Source organism: Pimephales promelas, chromosome 11 (genome assembly GCF_988280905.1).
Source record: "Pimephales promelas chromosome 11, fPimPro1.hap1.1, whole genome shotgun sequence".
NCBI lineage: Eukaryota > Metazoa > Chordata > Actinopteri > Cypriniformes > Leuciscidae > Pimephales > Pimephales promelas.
The window spans coordinates 15177409-15197850 of NC_142779.1; the positions used below are offsets into that span (position 1 = coordinate 15177409).

The 20442-nt window shown below is 41.9% G+C and overlaps 1 protein-coding gene across 20 annotated transcripts in view; it reads right to left on the reverse strand.

The window, feature by feature from the left end:
• Positions 1–20442, reverse strand: part of rims1a (regulating synaptic membrane exocytosis 1a) — an 85026-nt gene that overhangs the window by 45111 nt on the left and 19473 nt on the right. For all 20 annotated transcript variants that reach the window (XM_089117043.1, XM_089117044.1, XM_089117045.1 and 17 more), the window contains exon 3: positions 14532–14748. In XM_089117043.1, the coding sequence (XP_088973169.1) occupies positions 14532–14748 (217 nt within the window). The remainder of the gene's footprint in view (positions 1–14531; positions 14749–20442) is intronic.

The window sequence follows — 20442 nt, forward strand, 5'->3', positions numbered from 1 at the left end:
CATGTATTTACAAACATTAAAACACAAACTAAGACGACGCAGAGCGTTTAGACAATGGATACGCGCAAGTTAAGTGAGTTTGAGAGAGAGAGTGAGAGAGAGAGTGAGTTGTAAGAGAGAGAGAGAGTTACGTTCATCAAAACAGTCAGTTAACCTTTCTTGACACCCCAAAACATCTTCTTAATGCTTCTTAGAAGCTCTAAAAGAAGGTATACTTGCAAGGCACATGTGGTCTGTGTGAGTCGTGGGCTCGTTGCTCGACCCGTTCGGGCCACGTGTCGGCTAGAGGTGCGCCGGTCCGGCGCGCGTGCGTCACGTGAAGCGCGGCCGCGGCATGTTGGTGCGGCCCGTCCCGGCTCGTTCATGGCTGCTTTGTTCCGTGGGGAGTCACGTGGCGTTCGTCGGCATTTAGCGCCAGTGTTTGAAAGGCTGAGAGTCTTTGAGGTGACGTTACCCGAGGAGATAGTTCGGCAAAGTCCACTTCCTTTCCTGGAAGACGAACTTGGTAGTCCACTTGAGGAAAAGATGAAACTTTTAGACGAACAAAAGGAAAGATCCATGGTTGGATCAGAGTCCCATTAGGTTTACATGTTGAGCGCTGGAAAGTTCAGAAGAGAGTGGGCGGACCTGCGTTCTCACATTTATCACCTTGGAGAAATCCATCCCCTTCCTGTTGGCTTGAGCCAATCGGAGAGTGGATATTACACGCGAGAAGCCTTCTTTTATGGTCCTTTTTATGGTCCTTTGTTCCTCAGCGCGCGCTTCTCGTGGAAGGGGGTGTGTTCTATAATAACAATTTGATCTTCATTGGCAGTAAAACGAATTAAAAATACACTTTACTTTACATCTCTATGCATATTCGAGTGTTTCATTCAATAAGCATTCTAGAGATATCAAGGAACATTATGTTATATCAAAGGAATATACACTTATGTTTCAAATGCATGACGAAGGTATTTTTAATTCCTATTTAAACTGTGATCAAACAAAGTTATTTCACTGTGACATGGGGAAGACACATATACATAAAAACCATTGAAAACATTTTGTTGAATGTTTTTAAACACCAAAAGTCCTTCTCTTTGTTCAAAACATTCCACACATTCCGATGTGTGGGGGAAGTGAAAGGTTTGTGTGTGTGTGTGTATGTGTTGATGTAACTCGCCTGGCCAAGATTCATTACATCTCCCCCTTTTCGTTAGGTGAAGTCCTTGTGTGACTTCATCGAACGACACCATCGCAATGGACGGATGGCAGGTGAATCATGAGGGTCAGGTGGCAGGCGGCGGCTAGGCTGAGGTAGGGGCTCAGCTTGCTGAGGTTTGACGCAGTCTCCAGCGTGGTACCCTCTTCCTGAGGGTCCCGTGGTGCCTGTGGAGGTTTGCATTTCCTTACCTCTTGTGCAGCGTGGATGTCAAGTGTCAGGGTGTGGTTGATTACCGTAGAGGTACCCAGTGCAGAATCAGCTGCAGTCTAGGATTGGACTACCGGTGAGGCAGTTGTGCAGTGCAACAGGTGTGCAGTTGAGACACAGCGGTCACTGGGAACAAGTCCAGTTTGGCTGGACCCCTTCTATCATCGTTCATAATTCCAGTTCTGGAATCAGGGTGAAATCGTGGGTTTCGTCCTGGCTGGGACTTGACTCACGCTCGGTTGCAGCAGGGTAGCTCGGGTCTTGGAGCAAAGGCTGCTTGGTGAATTTTAGCAAAGTCATTCTGGCAGACAGTGAACAGTTGTCTCGCTGGAGCTCACTTGTCTGGTTCAGTAGAATGCTGTGTGCGTTGCGGATTTATCACAGTTCCTTTCAATTTCTTGATGGTCTGTGAGGAGGCACTCTGTGTTGTGAGTTACCTTTTGGCTGTGGGATTTCAGTTCGTTTGGTTGCTGGACAGGCCGGTGTTTGACTGCGTACTGACAGCAGCGGCGTGGGAGTCCATTTAGCTCTGCTTGCGTGGCAGTCGACCATATGCTGTCTGATGTCGGACCCGGCGGTGAGGCGGTCGACAGTAGCTGTCCTCTGGTTGGCTGGAGGCACAGGAAGACGACCACAGCAGCATCCTGTAACAGAGACAGGGGAGAGAGAGAGAAAGGGAGGAAAGAATTCAGCGGCTGTCGGCTGGGACAGTCTGATGCCTTTGAGGATGCCGAGATGTCCTGGTGCTGCGGTGTGCAGCCCACATGGTGCGTGACTGGGCATACACTGGCATATCCCCCTTTCTGCACCGTGGCAGCACAAGCCGTGGCGAAGTGGTGTCACGAGGTGCATGAAACTGAGTTGTAGGGCCGTTGAGCAGCATGTTCTTGGTGTGCTGCCTGATGTGTCCGACGGCAGGCTTGGGAGGTTGGAGGGGTAAAGAGGTGGTAGTTTCAGAGTTCATTTGGTTAGTCAAAGTCTTTAGTGAGCTGAAAGGTGCAGAGTAGCAAGTTCATTTCTCCATTTGGTGCTGAGGCTGTGCCTTCATGGCTGGCTGCGGGAGTTCTTGTGACCTCTGTGACCTGCCAGTTAGGTTCTCTTGACCTGTATGACTGGAGGGGGAGGGGTTCTTGAACTTGAGCTCAGGCATTCAGTTGTTTAAAGTCTATTAAAGGCTCAAAGCGATCTAACAGATCTTGGGCAATCAGAAGTGGGTACGTGATCGTTCCCCTGGGTGAATCAGGCTCATAGGACCGAAAGGATGAATGGGAGCTACCTGTTTTGAGCCAGAAGTTGTTTTGGCTGTAGGGTTTTCATTCAGCTCACATGTTTGGGCTTTGAGAGCGCGTTCTTGACTCTTAGCTTTAGCAGTGAGTCTTTCGAAGAGTTGGGCTGACATTAGCGTGATGTTTGAGCTAGTGTCTGACAGGCCTTCAAGGCTCAAATGATTGTCTCTGGTGGTGGTTATGTAGAGTCTTTTGGGCCACCCCCTTTTGTTTAGGGTTCCCAGAAGTTTAGGCATCTGGGCTGGTGTTGTGATCGATGAGCGGTTAGGGCCGGTGTTTTGTGGGACACCGGACTGTCATGCTCAGGTTGTGCAGCTGTCAGTTGTAGCGGCTGCTTGGTGTTGTCGCTTTGTGATGCGACAATGAGCTCTGTGGTCTGATGCTGACGAGCAGTGTTCTGGGTGTCTGGCTTGGGTCTTGCGCTGAGACATAGGATGTCTGACTTGTCTCCTTGTGATGTCTCGTGCAGAAACACTTTCAGCACCTTCAGGATTTCTGCCGTCTGTGACGTGGCTTCACTGTTATCTGATGTGTGCTCAGACTTGTGCTTACCAGTGGCGTGTTGAGAGGGTACCGCTCTGGGCTGGTTGGGCTTGAGTCTCTTGGTGCTGGGCGGTCCATTCTGGGTCGCCGGCTGGCTTCCAGAAATGTTTCAGAGCTCTTGCTCTGGGGCGTTAGATGAGCACCATGACGGTTGTGTTGCCCTCTGCTGGCCTGGAACGGTTTAACTCTCAGTGAAGGTGTTTGTGATGTGTGGGGTGCCTTCTAGAGGCAGCTCTGAGTCGTGCTCAGAGACAGGTTAGTTTGAGGGTTTTTACACAGTCTTTTCGGACAAAGTCTTTGCTTAGTGTGAGCTTTGCGGGCCCAGTCTCGTAGCTGAGGTAGACAGGCTACAAGCACAGGCCAGGGTGCTTATCGACTAACTCACTGTGGGATGCAGGTTTTAAGGGAACAAAGTTCTGAAACTGGTATCTTTTTCATACCTGATGGTTTGCTTCTCGAAGTAGGCTTGCCGAAGTCGGTGGAGTTTCAAGTCGGTCTTACTTGACGTCCACGGTGGTGATAACCCTTGGTCTGATTCTGGATCAGGGAGTTAAGCGGTCAAAGCTTATTGCAACAGCTGGTAGTCCATTTTGACAGTCTCTGTTTGACGATCTAGGAAGCTGTGCACCTCGCGACTGGACGTAATCCATATCAAGCAGAATCTGTTTCATGCAGTCATGTTGGTTAGACAGTTTGCAAGTGAAAGTCTTGTCTGCATGTCGTGGGTAGATGCAGGGTCCTGAGTGAATCTTGGGCCCTTTCTGGTTAGCTTTGTTGCATCCTTTTTGGAGCCATGCCGTGGTTTGGGGCAGTGGTTCCTTGGCAGGTTGAGGTCGGTTTAAGCAGGGGCTCTGTGGCATTCTGGCACACTTGTTGTGAGTGACTAATGCATGGCCCTAAAAGTTCAGAACTACTGCTTAATAAGTTAGTTAAGTGTTTAGCATAAAGCTAAGTGTCTCTTGTGTCCTTATCTTAGCTGTGCATGTTAGGGCTAAGTCTTGTGTGGTTCCGAGCGTATTTCCTGGAAAGGACATATCCGAGATGAAATAAATAACATAAGGTGGTCCTTATGACTAAATTATTTCTCTGGACTTAGCTGGCGGTCCACTATGGCTCGACGAAGTGAACAATAATAGGAAAAGGACCGCTTTCTTATTTAAATTCTGCTTATTATCGACCCTCAGGACTCTAGTAGTGCCCTAGTAAATTGTTGAAATTACTTGCGTTGCAGGGTCACAAACGAGTGCATTGGTTGAAACTAAGCCAAAATAACAAATAAGGGGGTCTCTGTTTCCTTTCTGTGCCCTATTGGGAATAGAACCACACTTGGACAAGAGAAGAAATGAAATTAAATCATATAGATGACCTAAGGGAATAGCTGCTTGCTATTATCATCAAGGTCGAAGGACTGAAATAATCAATGAGAAAAAATTAAAATTAAAGCTAAAGCAAAAGGAAATAAAATGATCAAAACACGGGAATGATCTGAGGTCAAGAGTGTTCAGTGGCATTAGTGACTAAACTTTGGATTTGCTTTGATCAACACTATAGTGGGTTGTAGCGGTTGGGTGTTCAAAACCACATTGTGTGTCCCTCCAAAGCTTTAATCAACATGCCGATGAAAATTCCTACGGTTACACGCGTTATTCTGTAGTTAGTCACGCAGTTTTCATGTAGTTAAACTTAAGTTTAATTAACAAGGCATCTGCGAAGTTCGCCCTTAACGGTTAGCAAGGAGTATTCCTAACCCTGTGAAGGTAAACTTTAGCTAATAAGAATGGTAAACATGGAAAGTGAGTAATTTAAAACCCTAACTGGTGTTGAGAAAGTATTCTAGAATACTTTGCACTGTGGAACACGAGCGGTGAGTAAGGGTTCACGTAAATGATGGTAACTCTTAACTGTGGAGGTTATTCAGCTTAGCTTATGTTGGATGGGAGCTAGGTAAGGTTAGCTTAGCCTAAGTTAGCTTGATGCTAAGCTAGGTTAGCTTAGCCGGAGTTAGCTTAGTGCTGGGTTAGTTTAGCTTAGCCACCCAGGCTGGTTTGTTTACAAAAGTGACATTACAAGGTAACACTTCCTGTGACAAGTTGTTGTCATGGGAACCAGAGCGTGTCAGAGCAATTCAACAGTATCTGAAGAATGTCTGTATATTTTACATGAATCATGCACGTTTTAATGGGTTAAAAGGAGGCGCCTATACTTTATGATTTTCAAGAACTTTGGTTGCATTCAGTAAAACGCAAATGTGTTTTGGCATTTGCTGATTTTCTCATGGAACTCTGTTCTTTACTTTACACGTCTTCTATTTGTTTACAAAGTAAGGAAATAGATTTGCTGCAAGTCAAAGCTTGTCTTGTTCTATTTGTTTACAGAGTAAGGAAATAGGTTTGCTGCTGAGTCAAAGCTCGTCTAAGCATATATAGGTACGTCTCTCTCATGCATGAGTGTTAGCTCTTCCGCGAGTAACTTGTTTTGATCGTTTAGTGGCTTTCTGCTTGTCGATGCAGCTAAAATTTAGGTAAATTACATCAATCTAACAATAAAATTAAGGCCTTTCCTTTGTAGAAAGGGGAGCGTCGCCCAGGTCTACCTACATATAACTCTGTCCTGAGCCTCCTTCGTCAGGGACAGGTTTAGTCATACCGCGATTTGGATTTCTTTTTAACCAAAGCAGAATAGATATCGGTACAGATTACAAGCTGCTGAGGTGATACCTTTGTTACACAGACTTACGCTTTAATGCTGAAGTTCTTGATATCAGTTGGGAATCTAAGGCTGTTTTTCCTTTTTTTTATTAAAGTAGAGATGTCAATTTCAGCTATTTGTTTTATCTGCATTTAGACAAGTCAGCGATCAAAATGCGTGTTGCACGTTGCGTTCTAGTGGGATCGCGATGATCGAGTGCACGCCTGTAGGTTAACAATAGTTTAAAACTCGGGTGGTTTTACTACACTCTGTCGTCAGGGTAACGTACTGTAGGCCCTGTTTGGAGATGGTGTTTTCTGTAACTCTTCACTGTCACAAAACCTAATGTTTAACGGTGCTGATTTAAACAGCATCTAGAAACTGTCTGTTTCAAAAGAGTCGTGCATAGTCCGTCGGCCGTTGAGGCTTACATGTCTATCTAAGATTCCTCTAATCTTAGTAAAATTCTTCTTCTACAAACGCAGAGTCTTGCACGGTGTTCGTGCTGTGTGTCTTCTGGTTCTGCAGTTCAGAATAATTTGGGGTTTGAGGAATTTTTACTGGGGGCCTCCACGCCTCGTTGAGTGGGCATGGTATGGGGCCGAGAGAACTATGGTGACTGACGAGTTTTTTGGAGGGAAAGTTTCTTGAAACTGGCGTCCTCCTCAGTTACAGGTTCGTTGTAAGTTCCACAGAAAACTCGTTTGGAGCCGGTGGTGGTAGCACAGGCCCTCCTGGGTCTGTCCTGCTGGGTGTCGGTGTCGGGTGTGCACCGGTTGGAGACAGCAGGTGAAAAGTCAGTGTCTTGTAGATTGTCAGAGATGTTGTGGAAGGCGGGCTTTTTCACCCCCCTTTTTCAGCTCTTGTGTTTTGGCTGAAATGTGCAGACTGGTCAGGGGAAGCTTGTGGTGTGTGTCCTCCCCCTTTCCAGTCATGCTGCAGTCTATCAGAGTGTTGCAACTCTGTGGGTCAAGTTCGTGTTCGAGATCTTGTCTCTGCTGAACGAGCTTGTGGGTGGTCGCACGGGCCTCTTGCGCAGGCCGTGGCTTTTGAGTCTCTTTCAGTTCGGTCTCTGCTCTTTGCAAGAGACTTCACTTTGTCGGAGTTTCTCGTTGAATTCTTTTTAGTTCTTTTCTCTGACTATTCTTCTTCAGTCTATGTAGAAAATTAGACAGGGCAGTTTGAAGTCTTTCACTCCCTTCGGTAGCTCGGGGCCGTTGTCATCCTCGGCGTTACAACCTTGTGCTCCAGGGCAATGCGGCTCCTTTCGCGGAGGCGTGCGTGTGCGTTGAGCTGGTGAGCGAGGTCGTGACGTGTCTGGCCCAGTCTTTGTCAGCTGCTCTTGGCTCGGGGCTCTGAGTCGCTGGTGGCTTTGGGCAGGGATGGAGATGTCATGAATCTCAGCCATGTCTCCGGGTTGTCCCAGGTCGTCCCAGCGGGTTGTGGGACTGTAGGACTGGAACATACTGGCTTCACTGTGGACGAGAGGAACACAACACACACAGACAGACCAATGCCAGTTCGACTACTTTTAACGAGCTATAATACAGGCTAAGCCGTGTATGAGAATTTTGGTTAACTGATGCAGACAGTTAAAACCGTTTGGTGGGACAATTTGGGTAGGTCATCATGGGTCTGAATGAAGGTTTTTGACAGGGCGCTAGCTTAGGGGTCACCTGTTGGTGCTAACGACTTGGTTGTCAAACTATTCTTCAGCTTTCCTTGGTGTGTCAGAGAGGTTCTGTCTCTAGGTGAACTGAAAGGAACAGAGCACAACAGAACAGAGCAATGGCAATCTAGCAAAGTTTGAAGTAACATGCAACCATCAGAGATGGGGAGGTCTGTACTGAAATGGCATTAGTAATAGTACACCAGCAGTGTTAGAAAGGGGAAGAAGAGAAGGCCTAAGCCTGTTTGGAGCCGGTTTGTGGCTCGGAGAGGAGGAAGCCAATCACTTCAAATTACCAGGGGAATCTCTAGATTCTGTGGCAAATAGTAAGTGGATGGGTTTTAATACCTTTTCTAGTTTGCCTGGGGTGAAATGAGGTCATTCTGGCCGGAGTCAGCATCGTGGTTGGTCCTTCTGTCGCCCCACACATGACAGCAGTGTCCCGGGCCTTTCGGTGCATCTGTACCGAGGTGCGCCCTCTCAAGCAACTTGACCTTGAACACAACCGGCGGTGCCAGATTGGTGATATCGTGTTGCGGGCCGCACCAACAGAAGATACAGAAAAGTCAGAGACTCGCGCTCAGTCAGTGATGGTGACGCAGATCAGACGAACCAGCTCGCTGGACCCCAGGCAGAGATGACTGTCAAATCATCACAGCACGAGAGAGATTTCTACTTGCAAACACAAAACAGAATGAAGAACGAGTGTACTTCAATGTGAATTAAAGCTCCTTTATCTAAATCAAATTGAGTGTTTTTTGTAGAAAAATCAAAGGCAACAGCTTTACTAAAATTATGGTATAAACAAAAAGGAAATTATGACAATGTTACTTATCAGAATAACCTAGCCTCCATTCAGGAAAGGGATAGAGTGCAGCAATGGAGAACACAGGAGGAAGCGAGCTGTAGTGGCGGGTTTTGGCCACTAAGGGTTTTGGGCCACTTCCTGCTAGTGTTTCACCAGGCTGACAGAGAGCTTGATTTAAATTGAATTCAAACTGATTTAAACACAATTCAAATTTGAGCAAATGCATAGGGGTTGAGTAACCATTAGATTAGTAAGGATACAGTTGTACCGGGACCAGATCAAAATTATTAAAAATAATTTGAGGAGGAAATATAGAAATAAAGCCATAAACAATTCCCAATGGGAAATGAGAGAATTAATTCAAATTAACTTCGAAATTTGTCTGTTTCAAACAAAATTTGAATAAGTGTAGGAAATTAAAGGTTGGTGTCATATTTGATGATAATCACGATTACGGTGAGGGATCAGTGATAACCAGAATACAACCAACAGAGAGAGCCATGCACAAACAGAGTGATGTTAGCTGATGACTTAGCAAAAGGGCTGCCACAAGGGGGCGCTTTCCTCTAAGTGGTCATCAGAAGCTGCTAAGACTTAATTCTGAATTTTAAATTCAAACGTGGTTTGAACCAAATTCAAAACAAGTGCACACAGTCAAGGTAAAGAAAATCATGTTATTACAACGAGGCTGTAAATTGCACATGCATTGAAAGTTAGAGAAACTAGTTCAAAATTTCAGTAAGAAAATAGGAATTTTCTAACAGAGAATTTTGAGGAAAAGATGACCTAGCTGTTAGTGTCCACACGATGGCGCCACTGCGCTCACACGGGGTAAAGTCAGGACACCGGTGGAAATTTGATACTGCAAAGCACTCAGGGGCGCACCCTAGTGTCTGGCAGTAGTATTACAACCACCTGCTGCCCCTGTGATATTCTCAGCGAGAGAATAATCACAAATGTTACGGAATTTTAAATCTCGACGGATTTCTTTCCGGTACTATATTTTACAAGCACGTTTGGCAGGATTTTTTCTTTTCGCTGCGTTGTGCAAAAGAAAACAGGAATTACTCGTCTGTTTCAAAACTCCAAATAACATTTATCACAACTAGTATTAATGATTGGAATGTTTTCAGTTTTGGATTTTTGGTGCTATATTTGTTTAAAACACGTTCGCAGGTTTTCTTAGCTGCATTGTGCAAAGGAAAACAGGAATTACTCGTCTGTTTTCTAAACTCCAAATAACATTTATCACAACTAGTATTAATGATAAGAATGTTTTCAGTTTGGGATTTTTTGGTGCTATATTTGTTTAAAACACGTTCGCAGGTTTTCTTCGCTGCATTGTGCAAAGGAAAACAGGAATTACTCGTCTGTTTCCTGCTCCAACAGGCATATATCAAATAGCACTTATGATAATATGCTTGGCGGTTTTATACATTGAGTAGCTAAGTCAATGTTTTTTCAACCAGGAGCTTATCGTTACTCTAACGATTATAATAAGGCCTTTTAAGAACAGTAAAAGAGCATCGTTTTACCGTATCTTGTCTTCGACACTATTCGGAGAATTTCGTCCGGACAGTGGAGTTAAAATTATTAAAAGTGTCGTTTATGCACAGAGGTTTCTCTTCCATCCGTGCCAGAACAAATTTAATACTATGGAAACTGCAGTTTATTTTTAACAATTAACAGTGACTAAAATGTTTGAACATTTAGTAGCTTGTTAAATGTGCTTGACTGAGGCGGCTTTCGTGCCCAGCTCAATCATATCGTGAGTTCGCAAAGCGTTCACTCCGATGCGCGCGTGTAATATTAAATATTACATAAACAATATTAAATAACAATATACACATTAGCTTGAAATTGATTGCTCATAAACAAGTTTGAAATGCCCGCATTCTCCACCAATGTAAAGATTCTGGGTCGGTTCTGATCAGGGGGGAATTTGCATATCATAATTAATAATTGATAATTAATAATTATTCATACAGATTTGGATCAGACCGGTCTTACATGTTAATTTATTAATTTTACCCATATGCATACATGTGCATCTCCGCAATCCACCACAAATTAATTGTTATTGATTGCAAGGACCACGTTTTACAAGACAGGTAAAATCAATTAGCTCAATTAAGTTATATAGCTTGTGAAAACAAATTCTGTGGCCACTAGAATCTGCCTTCCCGGCTATATAACCAAATACCCTCTTAGGTATTTATAGTTCTGTAAAGCGTGTAGCTTTAAATCGACATTTCATTGACCCGTATCATGAGCAAGACAATCAGTCAAGGTAAGCATATTTTGTATTTAATAAAGTTCCTACTTAAGCATTCACTACGTTACAATGATACATGTATTTACAAACATTAAAACACAAACTAAGACGACGCAGAGCGTTTAGACAATGGATACGCGCAAGTTAAGTGAGTTTGAGAGAGAGAGTGAGAGAGAGAGTGAGTTGTAAGAGAGAGAGAGAGTTACGTTCATCAAAACAGTCAGTTAACCTTTCTTGACACCCCAAAACATCTTCTTAATGCTTCTTAGAAGCTCTAAAAGAAGGTATACTTGCAAGGCACATGTGGTCTGTGTGAGTCGTGGGCTCGTTGCTCGACCCGTTCGGGCCACGTGTCGGCTAGAGGTGCGCCGGTCCGGCGCGCGTGCGTCACGTGAAGCGCGGCCGCGGCATGTTGGTGCGGCCCGTCCCGGCTCGTTCATGGCTGCTTTGTTCCGTGGGGAGTCACGTGGCGTTCGTCGGCATTTAGCGCCAGTGTTTGAAAGGCTGAGAGTCTTTGAGGTGACGTTACCCGAGGAGATAGTTCGGCAAAGTCCACTTCCTTTCCTGGAAGACGAACTTGGTAGTCCACTTGAGGAAAAGATGAAACTTTTAGACGAACAAAAGGAAAGATCCATGGTTGGATCAGAGTCCCATTAGGTTTACATGTTGAGCGCTGGAAAGTTCAGAAGAGAGTGGGCGGACCTGCGTTCTCACATTTATCACCTTGGAGAAATCCATCCCCTTCCTGTTGGCTTGAGCCAATCGGAGAGTGGATATTACACGCGAGAAGCCTTCTTTTATGGTCCTTTTTATGGTCCTTTGTTCCTCAGCGCGCGCTTCTCGTGGAAGGGGGTGTGTTCTATAATAACAATTTGATCTTCATTGGCAGTAAAACGAATTAAAAATACACTTTACTTTACATCTCTATGCATATTCGAGTGTTTCATTCAATAAGCATTCTAGAGATATCAAGGAACATTATGTTATATCAAAGGAATATACACTTATGTTTCAAATGCATGACGAAGGTATTTTTAATTCCTATTTAAACTGTGATCAAACAAAGTTATTTCACTGTGACATGGGGAAGACACATATACATAAAAACCATTGAAAACATTTTGTTGAATGTTTTTAAACACCAAAAGTCCTTCTCTTTGTTCAAAACATTCCACACATTCCGATGTGTGGGGGAAGTGAAAGGTTTGTGTGTGTGTGTGTATGTGTTGATGTAACTCGCCTGGCCAAGATTCATTACACCCAATACAATTACTGTATGAATAGTAATGCAATTACATTTTGGATGGAACCTAACTTTTTCTCCAGCAGTTTATTTCTGCTACAAAAGTGAAATCACCATCTATAAGGTGGTACTTCTTCTGAGTTTTGCCCTTACTTATCCAAACCTATCAACATAGCTACTTACATAAATGTGAGTGCATTAGCAAATTTCATATATTAGATGAGGACATGCCCGCATCCATTGCGAGGAGGATAGGACTCTTTAATTTTACCACATGATTTTATTTATCCGTTATATTGAAGAGACCTTTTTGAAGGATATTGGTTTACTAATTCCCCGTTTGAGCACTTGTGCTTAGTCTTGATTGTCTGTAGACGTTTTAAGAGGCTGTTGTGTCGACCTTGATGTGTTCAGTTTTATTTCGATTTTAGAAAATAAACATTATTGCTCTCCTCTCAATTCAACTGTTTCTTTTTTTTTCACTGGCATGTCTCTTTAAGCCTAGATTCATTACAAGTAAAATACTGTTAAAATCAGATGATCTAAGACTTTTAAAGAGGTCATATTGGAATTGTTGACTTGCAAATTGTAATGGAGTCATTTTTGTTGTAAGGTATCAGTACTTTTACTTAAGTATGGTATTAGGTACTCTTTACACCACCTATATCTTACAATAACTATTGATAATTACTCAAAAAGGAATTGTGCGCACATCCTGACGTGAGGTCGGAAGACACTTTGGGTTAAAACATTGTTCATTTTAATAAATCCTTGGGAGCAGAAGTGGCAGTTTTCCGATTTTTTATTCTTAATCACTCAGGCGCTCCTACTGTCCGTGAGTGGGGATACAAAAATATAAAATCAAATGGAGGTAAAAATCTGTAGTTTTCACAAAAGTTCCAGAGAGCTGAAAAAAAAAACAAAAAAAAACAAAAACAAAAGCTGAACAAAAGCTGTCAAAATTCCGCTGCATTTTGCTGACAAATTTCTCAGTCCAAGTAGCATGGAGGAGAACGATCATTCTCTGATAATAAGCATTCTAAGCATTGTTCATTTCCATATACAATACAAAGCGAGTTGAAAATCAGCGAAGTTACACTTTAAATGGTAGGAATTTTCGTAAAAGGTGCATTGAAATTTTTCAAGTCTGTTCACTCAGACCAAATCATGCTATACTCATAGCAACAGAATTATAAAGTGTACTTCATCGCTTTTAGCTACTCTATCCAATCCACCAGATTGAGTAGGTGTAGCTCTCCATGTTTAACCTACAGGCATCTAGCGACTCCATTATCAAGCCTGCCACTCTTATTAATAGCACGCGCCAAAGGAATCCGAGAAACAACATGTGCTCATTTCAGCAAAACTAACCTAAGGGCAGCACCCATCTGATACCAATGGAGACTTTGCTTTCATTGCAGGACATACTGTATGTGATGTCTGCCTCCTTCTCGGACACAGGCAATATTACACCTGATTACCTTTCCAAAACCAACACTGGCCCTATTTGAGCTTTCATCCATTCTCAAATCTAAATGACAGGGTTAAGAAATTAATTTCATCAAGGGCTAAATGTAAGTAAAAAATGAGCCTTCGCAAGTATACCAGACCCTAACTGACATCAAATGATTTTCTCAGTGGAAAATTTACTTAAAAATAGAGATGACATTAAAATTAGTCTGATTCCAATAAGCAGGTATTATTTAAGATGATAACCAAATTCTATACTATTTTGTCTAGTTTAAAAATGAAACGCTAAATACGATAATTAAATAGTATTGTTCCAACTAAATTTAGCTATCACAACATTATGCAGAATTGAAAATGGGTATTCATTTTGAGATTTGCTAAAGATTACATTTAACAATGTTATAAAATGATTGAGTGTTTGGGTGACGGCAAAGATGATTTAAATGTAAAAGTAGGAGAAATAGCATAACTAATCAAATGACTCATGATAAAAATACAGGTTATTTATTTTTCATAGGCACAATATCAAATACTTCTCATTAAATTATACAACAACAACAAAAAATGTATACAAAAAAATTTTGTGGCAAAAAGTTACTTTTGGACAATGGTTACAGTAAAAATGGCCTGGTTTCATTGTGTAGCCATAGAAATGTACTGTACATATTTACCACAAATGCCCAAGTGGATACATCCATAAATAAATAAGTGTGTTATTAATAATTACATTTACCCCCATCTTCAGCTCACTGACCTCACTCCCTACTCTCCTGTCGACTCCCAACACTATTCTTTATGAGTGAACACAATTAGCAAAGCACTCTGGATGCAGTGGAAGGAATATAAAGCGAAGGTAAATATCACACTCCAGGAGGTGGCCCACCATTTCAGGTGCTTCCCTTTGCGTGGTAAGGCTGCCCCTGTGGAGACTCAGTGACGACTTGTGCGTCCCAGCATGGGTGTGTGGCGACCCCCTAGTGACCAGCAGCGTCATCTCCTCTGACTAATGCCCAATTAACCTTTCTCTCAAACACCCAGTGCTCTTCTCTCCCTGTCTCTTCCTAACGTTTGCAGAGGCAGGTCAAAGAAGCACGGAAAACAGACTGGCCACTCACACGATGTAGGAGTTACTTACGTTATTGGAACGCAGAGAGACCCTTCCCCCGCACCGGGCACAGAACTTAGTCTGGCAGTATGAGCACAGGTTTCCGCAGCCATCAGCAAACTTGGTCTTGTGGCAGATGCCACAGGTGGGGGCGTCATCCTTGTGTTGGCCCTGCTGCCTCTGTTGGGGGGGCTCCGGCCCAATCCGCCTCACCTGCTCCTTGTAGTTGGCAACTTGCTGGTGCAGACTGGGAGGGGACGGGGAGATGAAGAAAAAGAAAAAGGATATGAATATGATCAACGGAGTTTAAAATCAATAGTAGCCAATTTAAACATTTTTACCTACTAGCTTCCAATTTAACATGTTTACCCCATCTCCCTCAATTTTACCAGCAAATGTAATATATATATATGTAGCCCTCAATTGGGTCACAGTGCCTATACGACCCCAATTGACTTTTACTTAACAAAAAAAGGTTCCCTTCATCTCAGTGGAATATGATTTTGTGACTTTTCATACATTATCTATCTTTACACACACACAAAAACTGGGCTTGATTCAGTTGTTCTGAAGGTATGTAAAAAAAATGTTTACACTTCTGGTCTTCGGGGTCAATATGACCCCACATTGAAATGAATGGGAAATGTGAAAGAAAAAAAAAGCTAAATATATTTTCTTCATGTGTCAAAAAAAATAAAAAAAATAAAAAAATCCGGCGTAAATCTGAAAATGTTTACACAAAAATGAAGGCCTAGTACTAGAGCATAAATGCAATGTAAAAAAAAATACATTAAAAAATAACTTTTTATATGCTAATGCTAAAGCTAATGTTGTAGCGGTATATGGATACAAATATACTTTATATCTCCAAAAACACAACATTAATGAATAGATGAGAAGTAAACAAAAAAATATATATATTATTTGTATGATTAAAAATGTATATTTTTTGTATAATTACTCAATCAATTGTTGGGGTTGTATAGATCCCGAAGCCCAGAAGTGTAAACAGGAAACGAAGATCATTTGAAGTATATATATATATACATTTTTTTTTATTTTTTTTTTACTTAATAACCTAATTTTTTATTGGTAACATTTCACAAGCAAATAAAAAATAATTAAAAAAGAAAACAATAACCCACAATTTTACTTAATTTAATTTTTGTTTTTCCAAAAATAATTCCAATATTATTTATTCAGATTAAATGTCAATATGTTTTTTTCAATGACTAATTCTTAAACTTTTATATTTCTCCCATAAGGCAACATTTGTTTGCTACTAGCTATGTTAAAACTGAGCAATCGGTCAGCAAGTCATCGTTCAGCAAATCAATGTTTGATCTACTTTTTTTCCCCCTCACAGGAAAGAACCAAATAAACAGAAATATAGCTCTGACGAAATCCCAAATCCAAATTTAAGATATGTTGGAAGAGTATGTTGTTAGTAGCCAGTTTTATTCTAAAGCTAATGAACTGACTAAAAACTCTTATTTCCTTCACACTCCAGCTTTCTCAATCTTCCTTTCAGTCTAATGTTCTTTCCACCATGTAGGGTCATCTCAAGCATTCACTCACAGAATGCTTGCAGACTACATGAACGCCTTCCAAAAAAGACAATCCAAACAAAACAGTGAGTAATATACAAAATAACACATATCCAGAAATTCCCCATCTAAACAGCTCAAGCAGATCTCAAAGATCTCAAGCAGGAATCTATCCATAGCTTTACTTACGCTAAAGGGGTCTTCCTCACAGACTCCTCCGCCATGACGATATGACGTAAAAATAAGCAACCTACATAGAGAGTTAAAAGAATATGCTACCCACGGAAGGTGATGAACGCACGACCAGCCATGCAGAATGTGCCCCAGAGAAAGACGAGATGATTTCAACACCTGCCCCCAGCCCTAACCCCGGTCTCCCTCCCCCTGTGCACCCCTACTGCTCTCCTGTTCCTCAACACCGGCACCAGCGGATGCGTCCTATGGGTCAAAGATAAACATAAAGGACAAGCTCCGACACAGAAGCAACAAGGTGCACGCAAGATCTTCCAATTAGAAAACGGAATCGGTTTTTTTGCAAGTGTCTCAGAAGTTGCTTTTTCGACTTCAATACAAGACTATACTAACTTTAGCAAAAGTGCCATTTTATTTTGGGAAAACGGAATGCAACAGACAAACAACTGAAAAAGTTTTGTGTAACTGTTTGCATTGAAAGAATGTAGAGAGCAAAAACAAAATAAATTTTTTTTTTTTAATAAAAGTTAAAATCTTTTTTTAAGATGAAATAAAGAGAGACACAAATGAGACAACCATTGACAGTGTCACAAAGTGAAATGTGAATAGCACTGCTCAAATACGTTGTTGTTGTTGTTAAAGAAATTTGACAAAAAACATTTAATTGGTTTTGAAACTTAAAATTTTGATTAGACTCAGGTCAAAACTAAGCACAGTCTGATACATTGGTGAGACCTTTTCTTAAACTATTGAAGACACGTCACATTACTGAGGTGAAAAGCCGTGAACCAAAAGGCCTCAGTTAATTATCATTAAGTTTTCAGAGAAACAAACAAGATATATATATATATATACTTTTTTTTTTTTTTTCAAATTTCATTTTTGTTCATTCGCTTAAAGGTATAATTGTAAAAAGACTACATTATATTTCCCAATGGCTTGAAATGGGTTGCAATCTAACAAAAAAGTGCTTTTCTCTATTCAGTATTAATATGTAAAACTCATCTTTCAAACTTTCAGACCACAATGACCTTTAGTTCTACTAGAAAGACTCAGGAGGCAAAATAACGTAGCATAGTATACATTTATTAACAGCCCAGCAAGCAAATATTGAGTTAAAAAGTTATTTGGCGCAGGCCCCGCCATAGCTCGCAATCCAAGGGGAAACAAAATCTGCATATCCTGCCTGAAGACGAAGGCAGGGGCGCAGCTGACCCCCCTTGGAGGTATAGGAAGGGACCATGCTGGTGCTGGTGGTGGGGTGTATGGACGTGAATGTTGGCGTCAGCATCTGCGAATTTAGACATGTTTAAGTACCGATCTCTCTGAGAAGGTAATAAGTGACGTAACAATTTAGTCTTCCTGGCAGAACTTGCGCTAAAGCTTTCATTTACAGTACAGTAGCTCTAATGAGCAATGTAGCACAACATCAACGTTGAGATGAAATTGCGCAGCGCTATTTAAAAAAATAACAATCTTTCAATACTTTTATGAGAAATCGAGACAAACATTGAGCTTGGCACTGTAAAAGAACATATGAAAGTGCTTTGTATTCTGAACAGGAAATGATATTCAGGAAAGCAGCCCAGGCTTGCCATAATTGAGACAGCACATAAAACAAAGACCCATAAGTGAAGCACAAGGTTATACGAAAGTGAACCACTGCTTTACTTTACTAACACAAACCCCTCTTCCCCATCACAAATCATTTGCTTCTCTCTCTCTCTCCCTTTCATCCAGGAATAGAAGTAAACCTTTTGTGAAATGCAAATCAGGCAGAGAGTCTGCAAGAAACGACGGGCAATTCACACAGGACTCCGGCATTAGCATAGAACTTGGAGTAATTAAGGTATGAGGAAGCTCTAATTAATGTGGTAAAGTGTGGGGACACGGAGGAGAGCTGGCTTGGAGATGCGGGAGGTGGGGCGCAGTTTTGCAGAGTTCTCCCCTACTTCATGACAGCTGGTCTCAGAGGCTGCTGCTGCTGATGTCGTCGGGCGAGCACGTGGAAACGTCTGTGATTAAACAGCTGTCAGCAGTCGCTCGTACTAACGCACACCATGACAGGAGCCACAACTGTAACTCATTGGCTGTGCGCAGCGTTCCTGCGGAGGCATTGGTCGGGCCTATACAGGCTAGCCCATTTATCATGTCCGATAGGCCCCACGGCTCCCTACATGGGCATAAAGCCACCCTATCTGTGCCAGGATGTTGTATGAAAGGAAAGACGGGGGACAGAGATGTAGTGAAAGTACTGCTGAGGTTGGGTCAGTGTAAATTCAACATCCTTCACAGCAAACACCGGGACAAACGTGCGTTTATGAGGGAACAGCGCAAGTTGGCAGCCTGTGATGGAGTCATAAATGCAGTTTACATGCACTAGCAGCTCCGTTCATGTTTTTGAAAAGGTCTCTTATGCTCACCAAGGCTAAATTTAATTGATTAAAAGTACAGTAAGAGTAAATCAACATTTTTTTAATGTAATTTATTTCCCAGGGTCCTCCAGAAATCATTACTAATGTGGTGCTCAAGAAACATTTCTTATTATTAACGTTGTTGAAAACACCTGTTTAATATTTTTGGTGCAAGCTTAAATTGTTTGTAATATTATTTCTGTCTTTACCTTGCATCTTTTATACATTAAATCTAAAAAAAAATGTTGTCTGTCAATAAACGGGTACATGCACTACTGTATAACCTACATGTACGTATATGTTCGTATATAAATATTTTGTGAACATGGATAGCTGTGGACAAACATACATTATTATATACTGTATAGCACGAAAGACAAGGAAACCTCAAAGTAAAAATCAGCTCTTCCTTCTCTTAACATTGTCTTGAATGACGAACAGGGCAGCACTTTATGCTGCCAGGCATAAGTACCTATGAGAAAGAAACGGTCTCAAGTCTTGATAAAAATGGGCTAAATTTAGCCTTGTAAATGAACGAAGCACTTTCACTCTATTGGTTCAATGAATTTAAAGGCTTCTTACGATAATGGCAGCCGCTCATGTTTTGCATTTAACAGCTGTTTAACTGCATTTTTTAAAAGGCTTTTGCTTATAAATCCAGTGATGGCTGACATCCACTTCTCACAACGGGACCAAAGCCACTGAGGCCAAACTAGAATCATTTATCTCGTCACCTGGAGATCAATGTTTGAAAGTGAGCGGAAATCCATCAAAGTATCCCGTATGAAAGCATCAGGAACATAGTGAGAAAATCGCTCCCTTCCAATTTAGAAATTAAACCCCCCCATTCCAGATCCATGCATGATTGATTTCTTCAGACAAACACCTGAAAATAAATGGGGTTTAAATTAACTGAATTATTTGGGGTTTGATTTTGCTAGCCTGGTAATGCCAGACTCTGCTACTTCACTTTGCTTCGTAGACAGAGTCGGGAATGGCATAATAGAGAAGTGTTTTCTCTCTCGCAAGGGGGCGCTTGTCTGAAGTTTAAAATCATTGGTTACCCGTAAGCCAATCAGATAAGTTTATTTATTATGACGTATGTAATGCGCCGACACAGCCGTATCGAGACATCATGCATCGAACTTCCACTGCAAACAGGGAGCGGTGCTTTTGTAATGGCTGCAAAATATGTGCCAACGGGAATGAACAATACACAAACTAGGTTATTTATATGGTTTACTGACCTGCGGCCGTCCCGCAGCGTCGGCACGCCCTGCTCTCACGAGTCATGACTGATTTAGCTTCCGAGCCCGAGCCCCTGCTCTCACGATAACGACTGGGTAATAGGAAGTTCATTTTACTGACTCTCTGAGTCATTCGAGTCATTTCGTTTATTTAAGTGGCTTTAAATGCTATAATTTTAACAGCCAAATTCCCCGATCACATCCACCTACGCAATGTTGATCATATTCTGATTTAAGAAATCATAATGCAGTAAAAAATGATTTACAGGGAACATAAATAATCACTTTACCTTCTGAGTCTTAAGTTCATTCGTCACGTGACATACACAATGAACAAATCGTTCATGAATCACCTATCTGGGACTAATGCAGCAGAATGTCGAAACGAAATATGGTGGATTGTTGTTATTATTATGATAATAAGAGCGCGCCAGGAGCGTTCACAGCCGAGGAGACCGACGTTCTTGTCATGGCCGTAAAAGACAGAGAAGTGACGTTATATGGGGGTAAGTTATGTCTTGCCACTACATAATAGGCCAAA